General features: G+C 46.3%; 2 protein-coding genes across 2 annotated transcripts; one reads left to right on the forward strand and one right to left on the reverse strand.

Annotated features, from left to right (window-relative positions):
- Positions 1-10444: 10444 nt before the first annotated feature.
- LOC101765043 lies at positions 10445-14190 on the reverse strand. Its single transcript, XM_004951990.2, has 6 exons — positions 13722-14190; positions 13428-13587; positions 13134-13316; positions 12963-13046; positions 11350-11431; positions 10445-11198 (listed from the first exon to the last, which is right to left on the reverse strand). The coding sequence occupies exons 1-6, from the start codon at positions 14042-14044 to the stop codon at positions 10765-10767; spliced, it is 1266 nt and encodes a 421-aa protein (XP_004952047.1). The 5' UTR covers positions 14045-14190; the 3' UTR covers positions 10445-10764.
- A 4125-nt stretch (positions 14191-18315) lies between these two features.
- LOC101765708 (protein LOW PSII ACCUMULATION 2, chloroplastic) lies at positions 18316-20887 on the forward strand. The gene is made up of 3 exons (XM_004951991.4): positions 18316-18808; positions 19650-19803; positions 20505-20887. Exons 1-2 carry the CDS (start codon positions 18421-18423, stop codon positions 19787-19789), a joined length of 528 nt encoding a protein of 175 aa, XP_004952048.1. The 5' UTR covers positions 18316-18420; the 3' UTR covers positions 19790-19803; positions 20505-20887.
- The last annotated feature ends 982 nt before the right edge of the window (positions 20888-21869 follow it).

A 21869-nucleotide genomic window follows, 5' to 3' on the forward strand; every position in this document is an offset into this window, starting at 1 on the left:
CATGTCCATAATGGCAAATGGAAAAGGACATGCATGGTCATCATAAGCTGCACCAGCCTAGCTATCAAAGTCTCTACACTGACCAACATAAAGTAGTCTGCAAAGGAGCACACATCATAGCCTACAGAATCGTACACATGGTAGCCTGCACCAGCCTACAAAAGATGAAGCAGGTTCTATGCACTAAATGTATCCTTGCTTGAAATGAGGCTCACCGTGAGCACGACCACGCCTCCGTGCCCGCTACGCTGCTCTGGTCTGGTACTGGTCATACGTGAAGGGCTCCGGCGGGACAAGCTCATGAGGCGGGTATCCTGGTGCGGCTGCAGGTGGTGTCGTGAAGTTCTAGATGTAGCCCTGTGTCGGAGGCACATGGGTGTCACCCAACTGTGAAGGACCTATCTCCTCGGGGTCGTAGCTGAAAAGTGAGTCCACCCATGCCGAACTCGTCATCTAGATCTCATCCTCTACGGAGTCGTCATCGGTCCCTCCGCGGCCTGTGTACCCTGTTATCGAACCAAAAAATGTTATTGTAAATTTCATTCCGTATTTGTAATGGAATAGAAAGCATGTATTCATGACGCATCGTAGTCGTCCAGATGGAGTCGAGCTGAAGACGGTCCCGTTGCTTTGGTCTGGTACTGTTGCAGATCTGTGTTATGAAATTATAAGATAGTATGAGCAATTGGACAACAACTGGTCAATGGAAAATTACTAAGTAACGGACGCATACCTGTGGGGGTCACATACTGCGGAACAGTCGACGGTTGGGGGGGGGGGCTTCCCAACACAGTGCTTGTGGAACAGTCGATGGCCCGGGGTACACCGGACGAACGGGTGCCTGAGAAGATGAACCATGGTACTGAGTAGGTGCTGGAAAGGACGAACCAGGGTAGGTAGCCCGTGGTGGAAGCACAACATCTGCGTGACCACCACGGCAGGTGACGGCCCTCATGAACCTACTGCAGAGGCGCTTTATCCTACTGTATGTTGACTCGTGGTCCCTCATACTCATGTCGTAGCAGTGCTCAACATCGTACCTCGTCGATGTCTGTACCTCTACAATAACGTCGTACTTTTCGCAGTGACAAAGTTCAAGTTAGGCACAACACATGATGCAGTTATAGTAACAAATGATGCAAAAGTGTACCGCGACGTTGAAGTTCACGTCCCTCGAACACGGGTAGGTTTGTGTCACAGGTGCGGTCTCCATTGGAGGCTGCCTCAGAACGTACATGACGCGCGCACGTGTCCTCGACAAGTACCACCGCAGGTACGCTGCGAAAGCGTCGTCGTCGTGTGCACGATCCTCGTGCACTATCTCCTCCAAAGCAGTCGCCCACATCTCGATCCACGGAACCATCCTTGGACCCCACAGGGTCGCAGGCCCACGACCACCCTGACGGGTCCACCTAACATATGCATCATGCAATGGGTAGACAAACGCACAATCTTTATTACACGGAGAATGATTGGATGGGGTGTACTTGTGAATGGCGGTCGGAACGACATGAGTAGCATGAAGTGGGGACTCCTGGTACCGACAGAACTGCCTCATGACACAGTGCACCGCGTAATCCTCGACATGGATGTCGTACACCAGTGGCCTCTGTGTCATCCAGTGCTCCGGGTCTCGAAGGCACAACGAAGACAGCACCATGCGGGGTACGACTTTTTCGTCTACACTCCAACCCACGATCCCTAAAAAAATCACGAACAGATTTAGTAAGCGATACATCAATGCATGCAACATATGAATTGAGTAATTGTAGGTGTAGTACCGTTCCTTTTGCAAGCACCACAACAACCCCATCGTGGGCCTGTCCATGTCATCGTGCTCAAAAGGCAGCTCCGGGTAGGGGGGCCATGTTAATGCGTGGCTGACCTATCGGGAAGCGCTCGTACGACCACAGCTAAAGCAGCAACGGGCAGCCAACGAAGATGGGATCCATTGAGTTGATCTTGAAGCAGCCCGTGCAAAGCCCCCTTAGGTTGCCGCCAATATAGCTGAACCCTAGCTGTACTGTGGAACCTCGTCAAGCGTGGCCTCCGCTATGGCCCTCGCGTAAGGAAGTACTCCCTCCGTATAGGAAAAGAAAGTCGTTTTGGACAAGGTTTGGGTCAAACATTGGGAATATAAATCATGAATAACTTTTAAGTTGTTGAGTTTGGAAATGTGAAAGCCATATAAATAGATTTGTCTTGAAAAATACTTTCATAAAAATATACATATATCACTTTTTGATAAATATTTTTATAAAAACAAGGAGTCAAAGTAATGCTTTGGAGACCGTGTCACTGTCCAAAACGACTTCCTTTTCCTATACGGAGGGAGTAGGTGCTTAGGCGCCGAATTCCCCTGGGACGTGCAGAACATGATCCACCCAAAGAGCCAGAGCAGGTACGCCTCCAAGTGTCACGCAACTATGGCGCTATCGGCATCGGCTCTTATGTAGTCGGCCTGCACAACAAAATAAGTTAGTTGACAAATTCACAAAACTTATCGATAACGATATGAAAATTCAGGTAAATAAGTACTTACACTAAACTGCATGAGCCACTTCTTCGTGGGCCTGTGTGTCGAGCTGAAGGTGCGGTATAGCTTGGCACGATTGTTCCGCTGAACATGGGCAAACTGGGTCAAAAGCTCCTCACGCCAACTAACAAGCACGTCCTTCGGGCCAACAGCCCTCCCGGCATAAGGAAGCCCAATAAGGAGCGACACGTCCTAAAGTGTCGAGGCCATCTCACCGACTGTGAGGTGGAACATGTGCATCTCAAGCCGCCAACGGTCAAGAAGAGCTGCTAGGAGTGACATGTCGAAGTGGAAGTGTGTCGACTTCTCCGCGCCCTTCACGTCGGCGTTGATCATGTCTCCCTCAACCAACAGCGCGTAACCTATACCATGCATACCATTTATTAGTTAAAACAATACAATGTTAGAACTTGAAATTGATTTAACTAAGTAGAATGTACCTTGGAATCCAACAGTCGCCGATCGGCATGTCAAAAACGGGACACGTGCCCGAAGCGTGCCAAGATTGACACCCCGTATGGCTGACATGAACGACCTGTGAAGACCGTCCAAGGTAGGATCGAGCAACTCGGGGGTCTGATACCCCTCTCCAGCCTCCTCCGCCATACCTGCAATACATAAACTATCAGTAAATGATGAAATAATAAAAGTGGCAAAACATATCAGTTACTTCAAATACTACATAAATCAAATAGAATGTACTAGACATGAGATATTCGAAACACAGCATAAATGAAATAGTACATGATATGGAATTATTACAATGTCTTACTACTACAACTTAGGTTACATTCCACAATCTAAGAATTACAGGAGTCTCTCAAGATACAACAAACGTGATGAATTACATTACATATGACAAACTTCACAAAACTTACGAGTTCATAAACACACAACACACATTGCAAGTCTTGCATACATGACTCACCGAAGCCCATCATTGTTCCTATGTGTGTCAGCTGTTGATGGTCCAACTTGGTTACTCCCACCTCCATATGTTGTTGCAGGGCAATTTTTATACATGTGACCTTCTTCATGGCACTTCGAGCAGAGGCGGACATCAGGACCAACTTCAGATTGAACCATGTTGTTCCGGATGTGTCTGTTCTTATGTCGCCCGACCCCTTGGAACATTTCTGGATCAGGGTTAGGAATGTAACACGCGACATTACCAGGATTGTTTATGAAGTTTCCTAGTAAACGATATCCATAAATCTCGTTCCTCCAAGTATACCATATAGTTTCCTTTACGAAGAAATGTGGTACAAACCAATGAGGCTGAAGTCCTCCTGCCTCGATGCATGCAGCAATGACATGGGTGCAAGGCTTGTGAAGCAGTTGCGGCTTCTGGCATGAGTAAACACACCTTTCATTGGTAATGACGCACTCCTGTGTGTGCTTCTCGCGCCTCCCACCCAATCGACCTTTGTCCCTGCAAACAACCTCGAACTGGCATTCCACGTCACCCACTTCATTAACATGATGATGCTTATGAGCCTTCTTAATTGACTCCTCCATGTACTCTATCATCTTGTACCCATAAATTTTATGATTATCGCCCATTGAGTTATTTGCCACAGCATACCAACAAAGGGTAGTCCCCTAACACCGCGTAGGACCCAGTTGTACACCTCAGCTAGGTTTGTAGTCATTATACCCCATCTAGCACCTCCCTCATCATATAGTAATTCCCCTTTTTCCTTCGGGTCATGCTCAATCCACTATGAGAAACTCTTGATGGACCTACCCTGTCTTCGCCTAATATTCAGACCATCCAGTCCGACGTCCTCAAGAGACACAGGGTGGTCGGCCTCGCTATTTACCAGCCTCTTGCCTAGCTCTTTGGATTGTTTCTTCATAAGGTCATCGAGTTTTTTCCACAGTAGGTTGAATTTTGTCTCCTGATTCTAGGTACAAAGCCGTCTGAACATTTTCACAAGGGTCTTGTTCTTGAATTGACTATGGAAGTTTGCCCCCATATGCCTCATGCACCAACTACTCTTCAGGTCCAGCCATATTGGCACCCTGAAACGCTCCACACTACCATTTTTTAGGTCTTTGATCGCTTGTAGAATGCCCTTGTACCGATCATGAATTAGACAAACACCCTCCACGTCTTTCACATCATCTGCTTCACCCTCTCCAGAAACTAATAACAACTATCTCTAGACTCCTTCTCCACAAAAGCGATCGCCAGCGGTAGCACCTGATCGTTACCGTCAGACCCAATAGCTGTCAAGATTGTGCCTTTATACTTTTCGGTCAAAAATATGCCATCAATGCAAATGGCTGAGCGACATCACTGAAAGCCTCAATGCAACGACCCAAGGCCAAGAATGACCGCTGCAGGACCTGTGTGCCTGGAAACTGAGCACATGGATAGGATTTCAGGTCATAGTAGCTTACTAGGTTCCTCTAGCATATGGTGTGCAACAGTAGAGGGAGGTTGTCATATGATGCTTCGTACGTACCCCACTTTATCTACAGCGCCTTCTACTTCACTCGGTAAGCTTTGTGATAGCTAATCTTGTAGTTGAATTTCTCCTCTATGGCACAAACAATCGACTTGGGCTCGAAGCTGGTATTCTCCACTATCTGAGGATACATGTATTCAGCAACAAAATCAGCAGTGAGGTTGCGGTGTGTTCCTTCTAATTCATCTAGCAAGTATTGGTTCTCCACCACTCTAGTCACCTCCAAGTAATCCTTCCACTCCCCCTTGTATGCGTACACCCTAACGGACAATTGCTTCTGACACAACACACATCACACACTGTCGGGTTGCTCTTCACCACCCTGAACTGCCGCTGCAAAGATAAAGTGGACCATCGCTTCACAGCTGCCTTCACCTCATCCCCACTAGGGTACAAAGCACCCATGCAAACCACATTCTCCCTGTGCTCCCAACGGACATTTTCCCCAACATTGACCTATAGGGCGGAATGGTCATAAGTTGACCAGTTTCATCGCACAGGGTAAGCATCATCCTCACCTGGTGAGTCATCATCCATGGCACCATTGGCCTCTTCTCCTTCTCTCTCCACCTGCTCAACTAACCCAGGGATGTCTTCCCCCTCATCATCCTCCCCATTTGGCTCACGGGTTGCAACATCATCCTCTACATCTCCCTCTTCTGCCCCATCTTCATCATCTTCTTCATTTTGCCCATCAGTACTCTCCACGCCTTCGTCGGCTGTAACTTCAACACCTCCCACTTCTTCTTCCATCTGACTACTAGACCCAACCTTCATGAACACTTCAACAAACAATATGAGTAGTAAACCGCGCTTAGTGCAACCATTTACATAGGTCCGGTAGTTCTAGGTTCCTTCAAGCAGAATCAACTCCCAAAAGTTTATGTCAGGCCATCTCCTCACTACAGCCCTAACAGACAAATCCACTTGATCTTTATCAAGATCGGAAGCCTTAAAAAGCCACTTGCATATTGAATACCAAGTCCTCTATCTTGCTCTTGATAAATTATTGCAGAATGACTGAAATTCAGACAAATCTACCCCTTCTGGACCATATCTAACCTCCCCCGACCATAGAACACTTGGAAAAATAAAGTGTCCGACATGCCTGGCAATATACACAACATGAACAGTGGAAATTACTCTCATGTACTTAATTTAAGTAACTCCAATAACACCTACATTTCAATATACGGTAGAACATCTAACTCGAGCATCGACAGTATATCCATTTTTGAGCTATCCAAAATTATGAGCAAATTTATTTCATTTTACCCGGTCAATATACACGACACCACCATAGGCAATTACTAAATATTACTAAATTAACCTAACCCTAAACAGCGGGTCAATATACACGACATGAACAAAAATTCTAGCTAAATCTAATAATTCCAACTACCCTTGAAACAACTATATTCTGAATACCTATACATAATATAACCCTAGCATTGCGAATAATATTCATCTAAATTTTATGTAAATAAATCAACAAAATAATTTTACTATCACAAAAATACCTAAGCTAAATCCACTACACTAACTAAGCTACATTTTTCTATATCTCAAATCAGCACCTACATTTCATCTACTAATTAACACTACACTATTTCTAAAGTTACTACATCAACTACTATATTTATCTACTACGAGCTAACCTAACTAGAGGATTGGAAAAAATACCTCTAATGAAGTGAAAAACGGGGCTTCAATCTTCCCTCCCCTCCCCTCCTCCCTCTCTTCCTTTCTTTCTCTTCTCCTCCCTCCCTTCCTTCTTCTCTCCCTCTCTCCCTTCCTCTTCTCTCGTGCGGGCTCGCTCTGGCTCCAGGCGGGGTGCAGTCGCCCACGCATTTTAAAGGGACGGGGGAGCTACCGCTGCCTGATTTGGCGGTAGCTTTCCACTTCCGCCCGGCGGAAAGCCACGCCCCTCGAAACTGTGTGTGGCCCGCCGGATGGGAGGGCGATAAGCAGGATTCCGTACCGACGTGGCGGGTGCGGGGAGCTACCGTCGTTTTACCCAGCGGTACCGCCAGCTGAGATGGCGGTAGCTCCTTACCGCCGTTTCAACCGGCGGCATATATCTATTTCTGCTAATTTTTCGAACCACTATTTATTTCTGTAAAATTGTAAAAAATATATATATATAAATAAATAAACTTCCTGAAATCGCGTCACTTGCGCATCCGTGAAACGAGCGAACACCCGCCCAGGCCCAGCTAGTCCCGAGTCCGACCCACCAGAAGCCCACCGCCGGCACTGCTGCTCGTGCACGGAACCGTTTAACCACCGAGTTCAGGTTAGTATTATAGTAACCGCCCAAGAAAGCTCGAGCACTAACACATGGATAGCAACATTTCCTTAAAAAACATGGATAGCAACATAGTTCGACCAATGCCCCATTTTCTTCACCCTTCACCCGCAAATACGCTCTACAAAATAAATAGGTGAAAATACTTGTCCGTGTGTTCGTCAATCTCGAGAATTTGCCGACTCAATCTTTCAAATGTGCTCATAGAGGTAGGGTTGCGTGCGTATGTTCGTAGGGGTGAATGTACGTGCATGCATGTGAGCTTCTGCGTCTGTACTGTGTGATTCGCTAAAAAAATCCTTTTTAGTTTGATCATGATATACAAGGTTCCTGAGACGAATTTATACAGTATATAGTTGGAATTTCTTTTCCAAATATAAAAAAATACTCTCTCCGTCCCAAATTATAGGTCTTTTTAACTTTTCTGCATCTAAATATAGTGTATATCTAGATGCATATAAACATATATTAATCTAGAAAAATCAAAATGACCTGTAATACGAAACGGAGAAAGTTAAATGTTTTTTAACCTTATTCCTCACTCCCTCGTTGTCCGATGACCGGCAGCATATATGCATCAAAATACTCTGCATATGCTCTCTTCAGGCTCGATTTCATTTGCCCCAATTAACCAGCCATCGAATCACACCTCTTTCCTCCACTCTACGACAGCGAATCAGGGCATGTCCAATTACCACAATTGGCCAAGGAGGACATCCAGAAAACACCGGCGACTCTACAATGTCTTCCTCTTCATCCCCCACGTATTTCTGCGGATTTATTGTAGGAATTAACTGTGCTATGCTTCAGTAGTAAGTGATGTGCTCGTCGATATGAAACGACTACGGAGACTTTGTCAATGTAAAAGGTCTATGGAAACTCAGAAGTGCTCATAAGATATCATATGGGTAAGTGTTAGGGACGGAGCCAGTAGGGGGCAGGCAGGGGCCATGGCCCCCTCATGGTCTCATTTTTCTATTGAATATCTTAAACCTAAGAACAAATTAGATGCATGTTGAAAGTGTGGGTGACTGCGTGTATTTTCAAAAAAAAATAAACCAAGTGATTTGAGATACGAATACTGAGTCCTCCAACTGCTTGAAAATAAGTTAGGTAACACACGGCGGCGGCCATCACGAAGCGATCGGTATGGCTTGGTTGCTGCAAGGGTTGTGCACTCCAATATTTATGGGATTGGAACAACCAAGAAGCAGTTTGTGTTCGAGTCGGACCGAGTCCCAGCGCTCGCCTCGGCAACGACTTGAAGGGAAACAAATGACACGGGGGCAATCTGATTCGAGGGCGTGCTATGTGTCGTGGCCGACGACGACGCTACCGCACCTCTCGCTCACGCTCACTGGGATGGCCGGCGCGTGCCGCCAGAGCCGAGCGGCACGGCTTGGGCCGGAACTCCCGTCCTTGGCTCCATGGCCGACGTCTCCTCGTTCGAGTGCACGGATGGTTTAAGGGTGGAGACCAGATGGCGTGCATCGGGGTCGGCGGACTCGGACAATGGCCGTCGAACGTGGTTGCAGAAACCACCCTAATTGGATTGCCACCAATAATCACGATCCAATTATTTACACTAAACCCTCCCCCTACATATTTTCAGAAAAGTCCCTCCTCCATGACCGCTGACAATCTCCCCTCTCCACGGGGCTCCGGCGACTGCCACGCCGGCGCGTGAGGAGCTCCGCTCGTCCTCCAACGGATCTCCCCCTCCTCTTTCCCGTAGAATCCCTCTTGCCTCGTCTGCCTCCCCCGCCATTGCCATCGTCTGGGCCTCTGGGGTCGGGCGGTGGCGTTAACGAACCCCGGCGAAGGGGAAGTCCTGCCACAGTGCCACGGCCCGCCGGCCGGGAGGCACTCGGAAGTGAGCTTCTCGAAGGCGTCGGGGAAGATGTGGATGAACCCCGTGGCGAGGATCACCCTCGCCGGCCGCCGCGAACGTCTTCACGAGGAAGAAGACGTTGAGTTCTTCCGATTATACCGTGCATTGTCCTCTCCTCGGCCATCTTTCACCGTCCCGTCGGTCACGAAATCATCAACGGAGCGGAGGGAGGAGAGGCTGGATGGCCTGCTCGACAACGGCGTCGTCGTCCATACTGCTGCGCAGCGCCGCCTGGACCGGAGCTCGCGGCATGGAATCCACGCCTCCATGGCCGCCGTCTCCTCATTAGAGTGTGCAGCGGATGTTTGAGGGTGGATCCCGGCTGGCAGGGCGTCCGGCGGAGGCGGACCGAGCACGGAGACGGGAGCGGGGGTCGGCGGACTGGAAGACGGCCATCGCCGGCGGCGTTAACGTTTTCGCGTAAAGCCCCTGGAGCGGATCGCGACCAAAACTTTACACAAAAACCCTCTGAATTGGATCGCGAACAATAATCTCGATCCAATTATTTACATATAACTCCCTAAATGGGATCGCGATCCAAATATTTACATAAATACCTCTGCATATTTTCAGAATGGTCCCTCCGTCATGGATGTTGACGGGTTCCCCTTCCCCCGTGCGGCTCCGGCGATTGCCTCGCCGTCGCGTCCGGAGCTCCGCTCCTCCTTTGGATCCCCCCTCTCCTTCTCCGAATCCCTCCTGCCGCGTGCGCTCGCCTCCCTCCGCCATTGCCAGCACCCCAACTTTCGTCGTGACCGGGCGGCACCGTCTCGGCGCGCTGGCCTCCCGTGGTTTGGCGCCGGCATTCAGGCGCGCAGGAGCGAGGCCCTCGCAAGAGGCAACTGCTGGTGCTGGGGCTAGGAACCGTGAGAACGCTCGTCGCCGTCGCCAAAGGCGCACACCTCTGTTTGCCGGCGCACGTCGAGCTTCTGGCACAGGTGCCACCGCAACCAAGCACTGCAGCTTGCGCGCCTTCCGTTCATCTTCGCGCGTAGCGCAGACCCCGCGGGTGGGCGCCGGCGCCGCCCTTAACGAGCGCGGCGAAAAAGGCCGTCGCGTCGAGCTGCCGGAGCAACGGTTCGAGCCGCGCGGCGGCGCGGAAACGGCTGAAGAGGTCACGCCGTCCCGGCACGCGCCGGCCATCTCGTGGAGCGTGAGCGCGAGTTGCGCAGCCTCGCACGCGAGCCGTCGACGGCGCCGTTTGTTTCACCCTTTACCAGCATACTCCTACAGAATAAGGAGGCAAATGCTTTTAATTTGGTCTGCATAGTCCTCTCTAGTTTTGTCTCGAGATAGAAGGTTACATAAGATGAATTTATACATATAGTTGGAATTCCTTTTCCAAATGAAAAAAGTACAATGTTTACCCTATTCCCTCTCTTCCCCATTATCTCACAGCCGTGGCAGCATATACACATCAAAATGCTCTTCATCTGCTCTCTTCAGTCCCAACCTGGAATCGAATCGCCTCTTCCCTCCGCTCCAGGATGGCGAATCAGGGCGAGTCCAATAAGCGCATTGGCCAAGCGGGGGACACCGAGAGAGACCAGAGATGCTACAACGTCTTCCTCTGCCCCACGAATTTCCTCGCGACGCCAAAGATGAGAGCCTTCGTCAGGAGCCCTTGATCAAGGGTACAAGCCAGAGCCACCGCGCCACCAAGTACAAGGAACCTCGCCACATTGTTTCTTGCCGGTTTCTCTTCTGCTTCCACGATTTCTGATTCCTGGCTGTTGGACTCCAGGGACCGAACAAAGTTGTCACCAACCTTAGTGTTGATCCGGGCCATCAAGGCACTCTTTGACGCTGGCTCCCCAGCAGCCCTGGCCTCCTGATAGGCCCGGAGTCCAGGCTCAATTTTCTTTACACATCCCCACATTCCTTGCCGAATCCCAAGCTTTGCAATCTCATACGGGATACCCATGTCCTCATGGTGGAACAGGAGAATCTCACAGGCTGTCAACCCTCCATTCCCTCTCTTTGATTCCACTGTTCCAATATCAGTCAAGAAAAAATTCTGAATTAGAAAAGTGCCCACAGAAACAGGAAAAAAAAGGATCACCTTGCATTCAGTTCTAATTTTCTGTTATGCAACTTCTATTGTTTCCCAGTTTCAAGCATAAGCAAGGAAAATGATTACCTGCACGGATGCACCAGCTTGAGTAATACAAGTCAACTCTTCGAGGTTTGTTACGCCGTGGGATGGATGAGCATGGTATACCCTGCATCACGTTACCAATACATCAATAGCTGGGGACGAGCACAGAATGTGAGTAAATCTACAAATCTCCATGGCCACACACACATTTTAGTGACCCAATCAATGCAAGTGGAACTAGCCTCAAGACTACTAATCACTAACAAGATCATAAACAAGTTCTTTTACCTAGAATCGATATAAAAAACATCTTTGTTTAGAGAAACATCATATTAACCACTGTGTACAGTGTAACTGCTCAAAACAATGTTGATACATACTAACTAACTAAACTTTCACTACAATGTAAACCTAAACGATTTTCTCTCTTGGGCATACACCCATAGATAGGCTCAAACAAGGACCCTGAGGGGCAACCATCACCCATATTGACTGATAGAAGAAAATAATAGTGACTAGTTCATATCAACTAACTGAAATTTGATGAAGAAAAATAGTGAAAACATTTATATAACTGTGTGAAGAATTATAGGTAAGCAAGGAGTAAAATAAGGCACCAGAGAAGAATACAGGCAGTCAAGAAAAACAGTAGTGGGATAACATTTATTAAGTGAAGACATAAGAATGGAGATTCTAGAATGCAACATAAAGAGGACCTAGTTGTAGAGAAAAAAATTGGGCGAAAAAGGAAGATTAAATAGAGATGTAATAATAGAAATGAAAATAAAGTTATCATGAACATAGAAGCAGAGGAAAAGGAGCGATGCAATTTAACAGTGTACACGATTCTCTAGAAGTGCAAAAAAATAAGTAAACTAAAAAAGAAAGAGAAACCTTTAAAAAGCTCCGGCCGTTTCAGGAATGGAATTAGACCAAACTAAAAACATGGGTGGAAATATGAAATAGAATCAAGGCATTGATTTAAAGACACGTTATTGTGGCTTTATGATATGCTTGTGGCTTCTTTATTGAGATTACAAAGAATGGGAGAACACACCATGTAAGGAACTATAGCCAGAATTGACATATTTCTAAGTTTGACATTGACATATCTGTTACTTCCTAACCTCCCCTTGCTGTAAAAGGCAGTTACTATTAAATGGGGGTTCTTTCCATAGTTTGCTTTCAAAGGAATAATGATGAAAGGGAAGAATTGGAGACTTCCCTGTCAACAACTCAACCTTAACATCAAAACTTCAATGATGTTAAAAGCCTGTCTAAGTAAGCGTACTCCAATGGCGGACAAGTGGCCTCAGGTCAGTATCATTAGATAAATGTAGCCATCAAGAAATATCAGGGCTAAGAAATAACCGCTGAACTTCCTACAAGTGACCACCAGCTAGAACGCAAAAGTGTGATTGCCTAGCCAACCAATAAACCCATATCTGTGCCTATTCCTAACTGAGTTGAAGGGCAACAACATAAATTCTGTCAACATTACAGTCTGTATGTAGCGAAAGCTATATGGACCAAATTCATCCAAGTTAATATTTTTGGATTAGGGATCAAGCACAAGTCCCCATTCCTCCTGGAATCAACCCCAAAACAAGGAAGTATTAACAAAGAACAAGTAATAGTTTTTCAAGTATTTTTACCTTTGTGACACAATAGTAGGCGCCACCCAATTTCCATATCCGACGACCAATTATGTACTCTCTGTCACTGCAAAAGAAGGGGAACTGCAACAACACAAGTTCAAAGTATTAGCTGATGATCATAAAACCAGGAAAACTTATAGCAAATATACCATCTGAAGACCAGCATACCTTTCGGACCCAATGCACTTTCATCGTTCCGGTTGTCTGGCACTCCTCCAGCGTCTTATGATAGATAAGCATATCATCCCACTTGTTGGACATCCGGAACTCATCATCTCCAAAGAAGTCCCTCACTTCCTCTGGAGTTGCATTCTCAAAGATAGTACTACTCTGATATTGGGGAGGTCCGGTCTAATTTCATCCAAACAAAACTCAATCATTATCGGAACACGAAATTAAGTAAACAAAGAAGCACACTACATTTCAATTTTGCAAAAGAACAGCTCATGAAGAATTGTTCACCTGGGCATCCCTCCTCCACGCCTGGTAGGTCATGGTGGGCAGCGACTTCTCCATCATCTTGATCCAGGCCGGGCCGCCGTCCCTGCCTTCCACCAGCCTCCAAAGGTTCACCAGGTCTTCCTTCCCCACAGCTAGCTCCTCGTTCGCCATCTCCGACGACCTGCCAAGCACCACCACCATTCCGTCAAAGGCGGGCTCCCTTTCACACGCCAAAATCCACCAAAAACACGGCTTTGACCACAACCCAGACCAAGAACCATAGCGCATTTCTCCAAAGTTGGCGAGCCTACATACCCTTGCGCGGCGGCCTTGTCCTCCTCCCGCTGCTGCACGGCGGTCCCAGCGTAGCCGAGCGGCGCCCGGAGACGGGCGGGGAGCTGGGCCTTCCAGAAGTCGAGCGTGGCGAAGGGCGCTTGCGCCGGCGCCGGTGCAGCGGCACTGCCGTCGGCGGTGGCGACGAGACCGGCGGCCCAGCGCGGGCGCCAGGCCCAGCCGAGCAGAAGGCCGATGAGGGCCGCCGCCCAGAGGGGCCCCGCGAGGAGCGCCATCTCCCAGACCGCCCCCCACGCCGTGGGCTGCTCCAGCACCCTCGCCACCGCCGACAGCACGTACCCCATCGGAGCCGACCGGGCGGGCGGCGACGGCGTGGGGGGACGGACGCGGCGGTGCGGATGGGGGGTGTGGGGAGGAGAAGAGGGGCAGGAAGGAAGGAACGGGGCTTTGCGGCCTACGGAGAGGATTAAAGACTCGATATTTTTTGGATTTTTTTTCTCTCTTTGGGGGGAGGGAAAAGGTGTGGTGCACGAGTAGAGATGGGGTCATTGGGGGTGTGCTGGACATGGTGCATGGACTATCTCACTCTCTGCATATTTTTATTTGTTTTTAAAGTCATATTTTTGGACTTTGGAGATTTTGGGGATTCGATTTGGTATTTTTTTTTTACTTTGGAGGGTCTTGAAACCTGAGCAGCCATCTCTCTCTCAGTTATTTTGACTTTGGGAGTTTTGGGGATGTGTTTTTGTTTTTGTTTATGAGAGAGGTGATGTGGTAACAAAAGCAAAGGGGTTGGGTGAGCAGCTTATTTATTGGTTAGGAGTGATAGCACTTATGTAAAGGTGTTGGTTGCTCCTTTGGTGTTCTAAACTTAGGTTCTGTAGTGCTATTGCTATGCGCTCATCACATTTTAATCTAAAAAAATGTGCTCATCACGTCATCTGATTAGTTGTTGGTTGGGAAGTCGTTTTCTCAAGAGTTCCATGCTCTCATGGCGTTCCTTAAAGGTACAAAAGGTGCTATAAAGGAATCTAAACATGCAATTAGCTAAAGATTGTACTCTAGGCTTGCCTAACTACATAGTCATATCTATAAATTAACAAAAGGGGGAAATTAATGTAAGTTCATTCTTTATTAGTAAGAAAAATTATCACACAAGGTTTACATCAAGACTCTACCAAATCTGCAAATTGAAGCAATCAATGCGTGAAACTCATTGCGCGTGGAGAGTATTATACAAGCATGAAGCATGCTAGATCGTTCCGTTGACCGGTCAACTTGGTAAACCCTTTTGTGCGAGTATCACTGCTGATTGACTATCACCTATTTTTTATGAACCAAACTTAATCATTTATGAATGAACTCATGAACTCTTTTCGAGGAGTAGAGTATGGGCTCACCGATAGTAGTATATTTATGTATTGGTCAGAACAGGAAAAAAAAACTCAAAGAAAAACACTTGACCATGAGAGCCTGATGCCTACAGTACGATGGACCGGGTGCAGCGACATGGATGGCCAAGCGATAAGGAGATTTGGGGGCTGAGGCTGCTGGTGGCGCGTGTCGATTCCGGTGGGGGCCCAAATCTCCTCTCCGTCCAACCGCCGCCCGCCACGTCGGCCCGCCCGCACCGCGCCCAAACCACCGGCCCCCCGATTGGTTCGTGGGCTCGCTCGGCTGGCCCCTCACCGGCGGCGTCGCATCGCCAGTTCACCGCCACCACAACCACTACTCGTCAGGTCGGCATCACGGTCAGCTCGCCGGAACGGTACAGGCACAGCTGTGGCTCTTGCGTATTTCTTCTGGGGGCTCTTCCGGGTCTCGAGCTTCTCTATCAACCAGATCCTTTTCTGTCTTGGCCTGCCCCTGCTGATGACATGCAATGCAATTTCCCTAATGGGATAAGATAAGCTTTCTGCTGCACGAGTTGACACTTGGCCGGGGTTAATCCTACCACAATCTTGCTCTGCCAATGGCCATAGATCACCTGTGTTGTCAAACAGGCTGGAGCTTTGACCCCATTATGTTTGTGCACAGGTAGTGTACTAGCTGTACCTGTCAGCAAGACAGTAACAGTTAGCCAACCACTTTAGACACACTTGTCACCCCAGGGTTAGAAATTTTTGGGAATTTTCGTTATCTATTTATTTATTTATTTATTACGTGCTCGACCATGCTAAAAAAATACAGGATATAGGAATATTACATCTCGACCACACCTTTGGTGCTTGGGATATTCTATAGCTAATAACCTTGCTTGCCCTCCACTCGAGCGGATGACGACGAGCATGCCGCAACGGCGCAACACACATTGGATGGTCGCAGCCTCTGCATCTGCCAAAGGACAAGCAGCCTGCTGGCCGTACTTTTAAATCCCTCTATTTTCTTTAATTTTCAGATACTCTATATGTCAAGTAACTAAAACAGAGAAATGTATGTATGTATGTATGTATGTGAGAAACTGCATTATTTTTACACACATTATTTGGCAATCTACAAGCTTAGATGAAGAACTTGGAAGGCGGCCGACCAGCAGTCATACACCCTTTTAGCGTCTCTTTCTAAAAGGTATGAATGCAAATAAAAGACACCCCATAGATAAGCTTCACGGTTGGGGATTCTTCTTAATAGAAGGGATATTTGTTGCGACAAGCTTTTGCCTCTTTGGAGATAGACATCTTATGATGGTTTGGTAGAAACCTGTTTTTACCATACGTCAAAACAATAGTTATATTGAGAGTGCAAATTAATTATATTAGAGCAGGAGTGGACCTACATTAAAAAAAAACAGAGCGGGCACATACCCTCACTCAATATTTTGAAGCAAAGGCAACCAACATTTTTTCACCGTGTACAAGCTTCATAAATCTAAATTTTCTTAAGGTGTGCACCCCTCAAATCCTAGCTTGGGTCCGCCCCTGTAGAGCCCCAAGCCTACACCTACTGTCAAGTTGTTGCATGCTTAAAGAAAAACAGAATTGTTGTCATCAGAGTTGGTGAGACGCGCATCCATCTAGATGGGTGCATGTCTCAGGTCAAGGGACAGCCGCTAAGCTTGGCTGGCTGGCCGTGAGCCCCGCCCCGTCCTCTTGTACTTGCTCCGTCCTCGATCAGCCACCGTGTTAAACGTTGTTGCCTTGACACACGAAACCGACTGCCACGTACTAATGGTCTACTAATGCAATAATAATGCTTCTGCTGGCTTTTCACCGAAAGCATATGATATGAATATGATTTGCACCTCCGATGATCTTAGCTAGCAGTCAACCGTACCAAAGCGGCCAGCCGACCACCATGTGCTTCTCTCCGTCTCTTCCGCTCAAAAAATAAAAATAAAAATAAAAAATAAAACCGTGGGCTAGCTTCTCTCGAACTGACGTAATTTTAACATCGTCATTTCCTATCCGATTATGTGTGTAGCTTTGCCTTTGCCTACCTCTTTTTTTTTTTTTAACTAGTGCTCCCCAAGTTCAACTACATGATTTACACCCTAGCTAATATTTTTACCACGCCATTTGTTAATCATGCGTGTATACCTTTAATCATCATCGTCAGAACCCGCACGTCATGGCACACTCCCTCCATTTGAAATTACAAAGCTTATTCATTTCGTTAGGACAAGGCTGGCTGATAATTACTCATAATTTAATTATTAATTTTAATGTGAATCTAATAACAATGTTTTTCAATGTCATAGAAATATGTATATTAATGAAATAACTATTGGTGAAAATCTTATCCTAATAAAACAAAATACTTTTTTTAAAAAAAAATTAAACAGAAGGAGTGCATCTTACATTAATTGGTTGCGAGTAAACAGCCTCTCTTTCCTCTTCTCCTTTACTTCTCTCTTGAGGGGAACATCATGATTTGTTGGGAGACAGGTCTTTAAACAAACAAGGGAAGCTAATCCTATGCATACGAGTTCAGTGGTGACAACTAAGAAAACCACAAACAAATATCTATAATGCACACATGTACCTTTCAATCATAACCACTTATGATTAAGTACACACATGCGTACATTGGAGGTGTACGTCGTCTTCTGCTTCCCAGAAAAACACAACGAAAAGATCAACTAGCCCGCGCTGCAGATCTGAAAGCATGCGTACACCGGTAGATCCTTTTTTTTTTTTTGAGGTTGCGTACACCGGTCGATCTTATCCTGTATGGCCACCCATTATCAATTGCTATGCATAAGTTGGATGCATTTAACAAGCATGGTCAACATGTCCGTTATTTTCCTTCATCAGCATCAACGACAGTTTGAGAACTGTATTTGTTGGCCTAAAGAAAATGATGAAAGCAAAAAAACACGCCCGTTATTTCTTTTTTTTTGGGGGGGGGATAGAAAAACACTCATTTTTCATATTTTTAATGATGTTTTTAATTGCCTAACGCGAGTCAAAAAGCATAATTTACCCTTATCTATAAATAAAAATCTTCAGACAAACTCTTTCTAAAAAGAAAGTGCTCTAGACAGAAAATGCATAATATTTTCTATTTTTGGTATGAGAATATGCATAGCTCGGAAAGCGCAGGGGAGAGGTGCTGCTAATGCGGACATAAAGCAATTGGGCTCAATTCAAAGCCTGGGGCTCCCACGTCACATGAGTCATGGCCCGGTCCGACTCTTCTCTCCGGCCCAGCCACCGAAGTGTCGGATAAGCCGCGCGCGGCCGCGCCGTCGCCGCAGAAACAGAGCGCCGTCGCCGTCGCCATGGCGTCCCCCTCCACCGCGTTCGTCCCCCGCGCCGGCCTTCCCCTCCTCCGCGCAGCACCCCTTCTCCGCGTCATCGCCTCTTCCTCGGGCTCGGGGAGCAAGAAGAAGGGGAAGAAGCCCAAGAGCGGCAGCAAGAGAGCCGGCCAGGACAAGGATAGCAAGGCGCTGGAGCCTCCGGCCCCCGTGGTCCGCCGCGCCCCGGCGGGCAGCGCGTCGATCTTCCAGCAGCAGCAGGAGGTGGCGTCCAAGGCCGGGGGCGCCGGTGGGAAGGGGCCCACGGAGGAGGAGCTGCGGCAGCGGCAGGCCAACGAGAACGCCTTCCTCCTCGCCTGGCTGGGCCTCGGCATCATCATCCTCGTCGAGGGCATCGCGCTCGCCGCCTCTGGTAATTTATACAGTAGTAATTTGGTCTCAAACTTACAATGCCGCATTTGCTTTGCTTATTGGTGAATGGTGATGGTGAATTCAGTTTGGCAGTGTACTCTGCTTGCACCTGCCAGGGCGTGTCCCCGTGTGGTGAAATGCAGTGTTAGTTGGTGTAGTGCTGGAGCAGAATTGTAGCTTGTAGGCAATAGTATGGAACATCATCAGATGAGAAACTATAGTGTTGAACTCCGTGAGTACATAACACCATTGATAGATGATTACAAGCTTTCGTTGTGGCATTTTTTGATGAGTTGAAGAAAATTGTCATGATGGTGGCATTTTGGTTGCTTCTCACGCCATCATTCTGTGTGTGTCACATGGCCAAAGTTTTTAACCCATCCTAGAACATCCTAGAGTAGATCACACACACATACAAACGCGGAAACACCTAAATGAAATCACATTCTAATACTCATGCCTTGAGAATTTTCAAATGGAAGATGTTGGTGCAGGAATCATCGTAACTCCGAAATTGCCAGATGTGATTTCCCATAGATCCATACCATGATCTGAGGAAGTGTAGGATGACGCACAAAACTACTGAAGAAAGCATTTAACTTTGCTCATCTAAATGAGAGAGTGTCAAGCAACAGAAGCGATAATTTAGTTTTTTGAAACGAACCGGGCAGGAGAGCTGCCGATTATATAGAGGCGATAATTTAGTTACATTCAGGCCACCTAACTAGTAACTACTAGTTGTGTTGTGGGTTTGACTCATCCAGTAATTATGTGCCAAGGATTTTGATACTGCAGAACTGTTGAACCAAGTTAATCATGTTTTAAAATTATATGTCTTGCAGGTTTTCTGCCAGAGGAGTATGACAGCTTTTTTGTCAAATACCTTTATCCATCATTCACTCCAACAGTTGTTCTGTTTTTGGCGGGTACGGTTGGATATGGTGTCCTTAAATACTTTGAAAGTGAGAAAAGCAAAAGCTAGATAACAGCACAAAGGTGAGACTAAATATAATCATCTTGTGAATTTCTGATATTTACTTATCCTAATTTTCTTCAAGCTTTACTTTACATTTTATGATATGCTATGTACTTCCTCAGATACGCAAAAATGATTTGTTACATTGTAAAGGTTGACAAGTGAATCACTTATTTTAGACATCACATTATCACAATAGACAGATGGATGAGTGAATCTCTTATTCCAACTTCACGAGGTTATTTGAAGTTGCTTAAACATTTTTTGTCTTATAACTTGTTTCATACATGGGATACATAGATGTTCTTAATTAGATAGGATGCTGCAGTATCTACTAATTATAAATTCCGCACTTGCTGAAGACTCAAGTACAAGAAGGGGTAAACGAGTAACATTGCACAGTCCTTTAGAATTAGATTCTGTATGCTACACTAAGAGCTTAACTTTTTTAAGCAAAAAGGCGGTTGATCATAATCATAACTAAGCCTTTTTGTATGCATACTTGTTTTTTTTTTCCCCGAATGTTCAGAGCTGAGGAAAATATTGTTTTATGGTTTCCTGACTTTCCTGATATAGTAATAATGCACCCTAGCAGTTTCAAGTTCTCCAAAATCATGTTCCATACTAAGCTTTTCAACTTTTTTTCCATAGACCATGGTATATGTCTCTGACTCATTTACTGCCTCTGGCGGTCTTGCTAAATTTATCTGATCTTATGTAGCATGTTTGGAGAAAAATGTGAGGGGGGAGTTCCTATTCCTATATAGCAAACACGCACGCTATGTATATTACGGCAGGAGCTATTCCTATGGAGCAAAGATGCATGCTACGCATGAAGTGTCACGGCAGGAGATAGGTGCCTGAGAAGTAGACCGGTGTTGTAATTTCTATTTTTTTCCTTTTATCCTGCATCCGGAATTCCTGATTATTCATCAGTGGATACTTCTTGAATAATCTGTATGAAGTTCAGTTGTATATTGGTGTTTGAGATTAATCAGCTTGTAGAGGTTCCTTGTGATTGTGGAGAGCATTTCAAACATATGGATTGGATGACAAATTGCTGTCAGAGTTTAACTTGATTAAATCGATGCATTTTCGTGAGTATGCTCTATGTGTAATATGTACGGGTTGTTTTTGTACATTATAACTGAATAGATGGGCATATAAAGTGTTTCCAGTCAGTTTTTTAGCACCAAAAATCATCATGAAAGTAGGTTTGCCATTTCTCACCTGTCCCACCCTATCTCGTATCGAATTTTAAATCATTCTAGCTCATGATACAAATTTGAATATGCAAGGAATATGGTATAGGAACCAATGTAAATATAATACGGTACCCATCATTGCCAAATCATTATAAACAAAAAGAAAAAACATTCCTATTTTTCCATCAGGGATCACCTATTTTCTACCTATGTAGAAAATGGTAGGCCTGCTGGTGCGCCCGTCTAGCAACCATTGAGGAGATAATTATACATATCACATTTCACAAGTGGAAGTACACTACAAATCTTTATACATACACTATCCATATACAACAGGGCGCACATGTTTATACATTACAGATTTATAATTACAATCACAAAAAACAAATGCACAGAATGAATCTAAACCCGAATCACCCAACATTGCAAAGAGTTCATCTCCATCAATGTTTAAAATATTTTGATAGCACATAGGATGCAATGTCACCAAATCTAGTTTGATATTTACATAAGAGGATGAATACCAAAGTATATAGTTTGCCTAAATAAAATCAACTGGATGCCATTGGCCATGCCATCAGCGACATGCACTACGGGAAACAGGGAAGATGCCGAGTGCCAGGGGCACTCGGTGAAGCTCCAAAAACACTCGGCAAAGCGTTTGCCGAGTGTAACACTCGGCAAACGACACACGGCAAAATCATGACGGCAAACACTGATTCGCCGAGTGTTGGGCACTTGGCAAAGAGTTTGCCGAGTGCCCAAAAAACACTCGGCAACCAATTATTGAAAAAATAAAAAAAAGTCATGCTCCGCACCTGCTCCGCTGCTGCAGCGCCGCCACCAATCCACACCGCCGCCACTGCCTCCCGAGCAGCGCC

This window comes from Setaria italica, chromosome I (genome assembly GCF_000263155.2).
Source record: "Setaria italica strain Yugu1 chromosome I, Setaria_italica_v2.0, whole genome shotgun sequence".
Classification (NCBI taxonomy): domain Eukaryota; kingdom Viridiplantae; phylum Streptophyta; class Magnoliopsida; order Poales; family Poaceae; genus Setaria; species Setaria italica.

What these genes read in the sequence shown, in the direction of transcription:
- LOC101765043 (XM_004951990.2), bottom strand. Translation starts at nt 14,044, where the DNA reads ATGGGGTACGTGCTGTCGGCGGTGGCGAGGGTGCTGGAGCAGCCCACG. An exon ending in AAGTGCATTGGGTCCGAAAG is followed by an intron (nt 13,047 to 13,133) that starts GTATGCTGGTCT and finishes GTGTTGTTGCAG; the next exon opens with TTCCCCTTCTTTTGCAGTGA. An exon ending in AAGCTGGTGCATCCGTGCAG is followed by an intron (nt 11,199 to 11,349) that starts GTAATCATTTTC and finishes ATATTGGAACAG; the next exon opens with TGGAATCAAAGAGAGGGAAT.
- LOC101765708 (XM_004951991.4), top strand. Translation starts at nt 18,421, where the DNA reads ATGGCGTCCCCCTCCACCGCGTTCGTCCCCCGCGCCGGCCTTCCCCTC. An exon ending in CATCGCGCTCGCCGCCTCTG is followed by an intron (nt 18,809 to 19,649) that starts GTAATTTATACA and finishes TATGTCTTGCAG; the next exon opens with GTTTTCTGCCAGAGGAGTAT.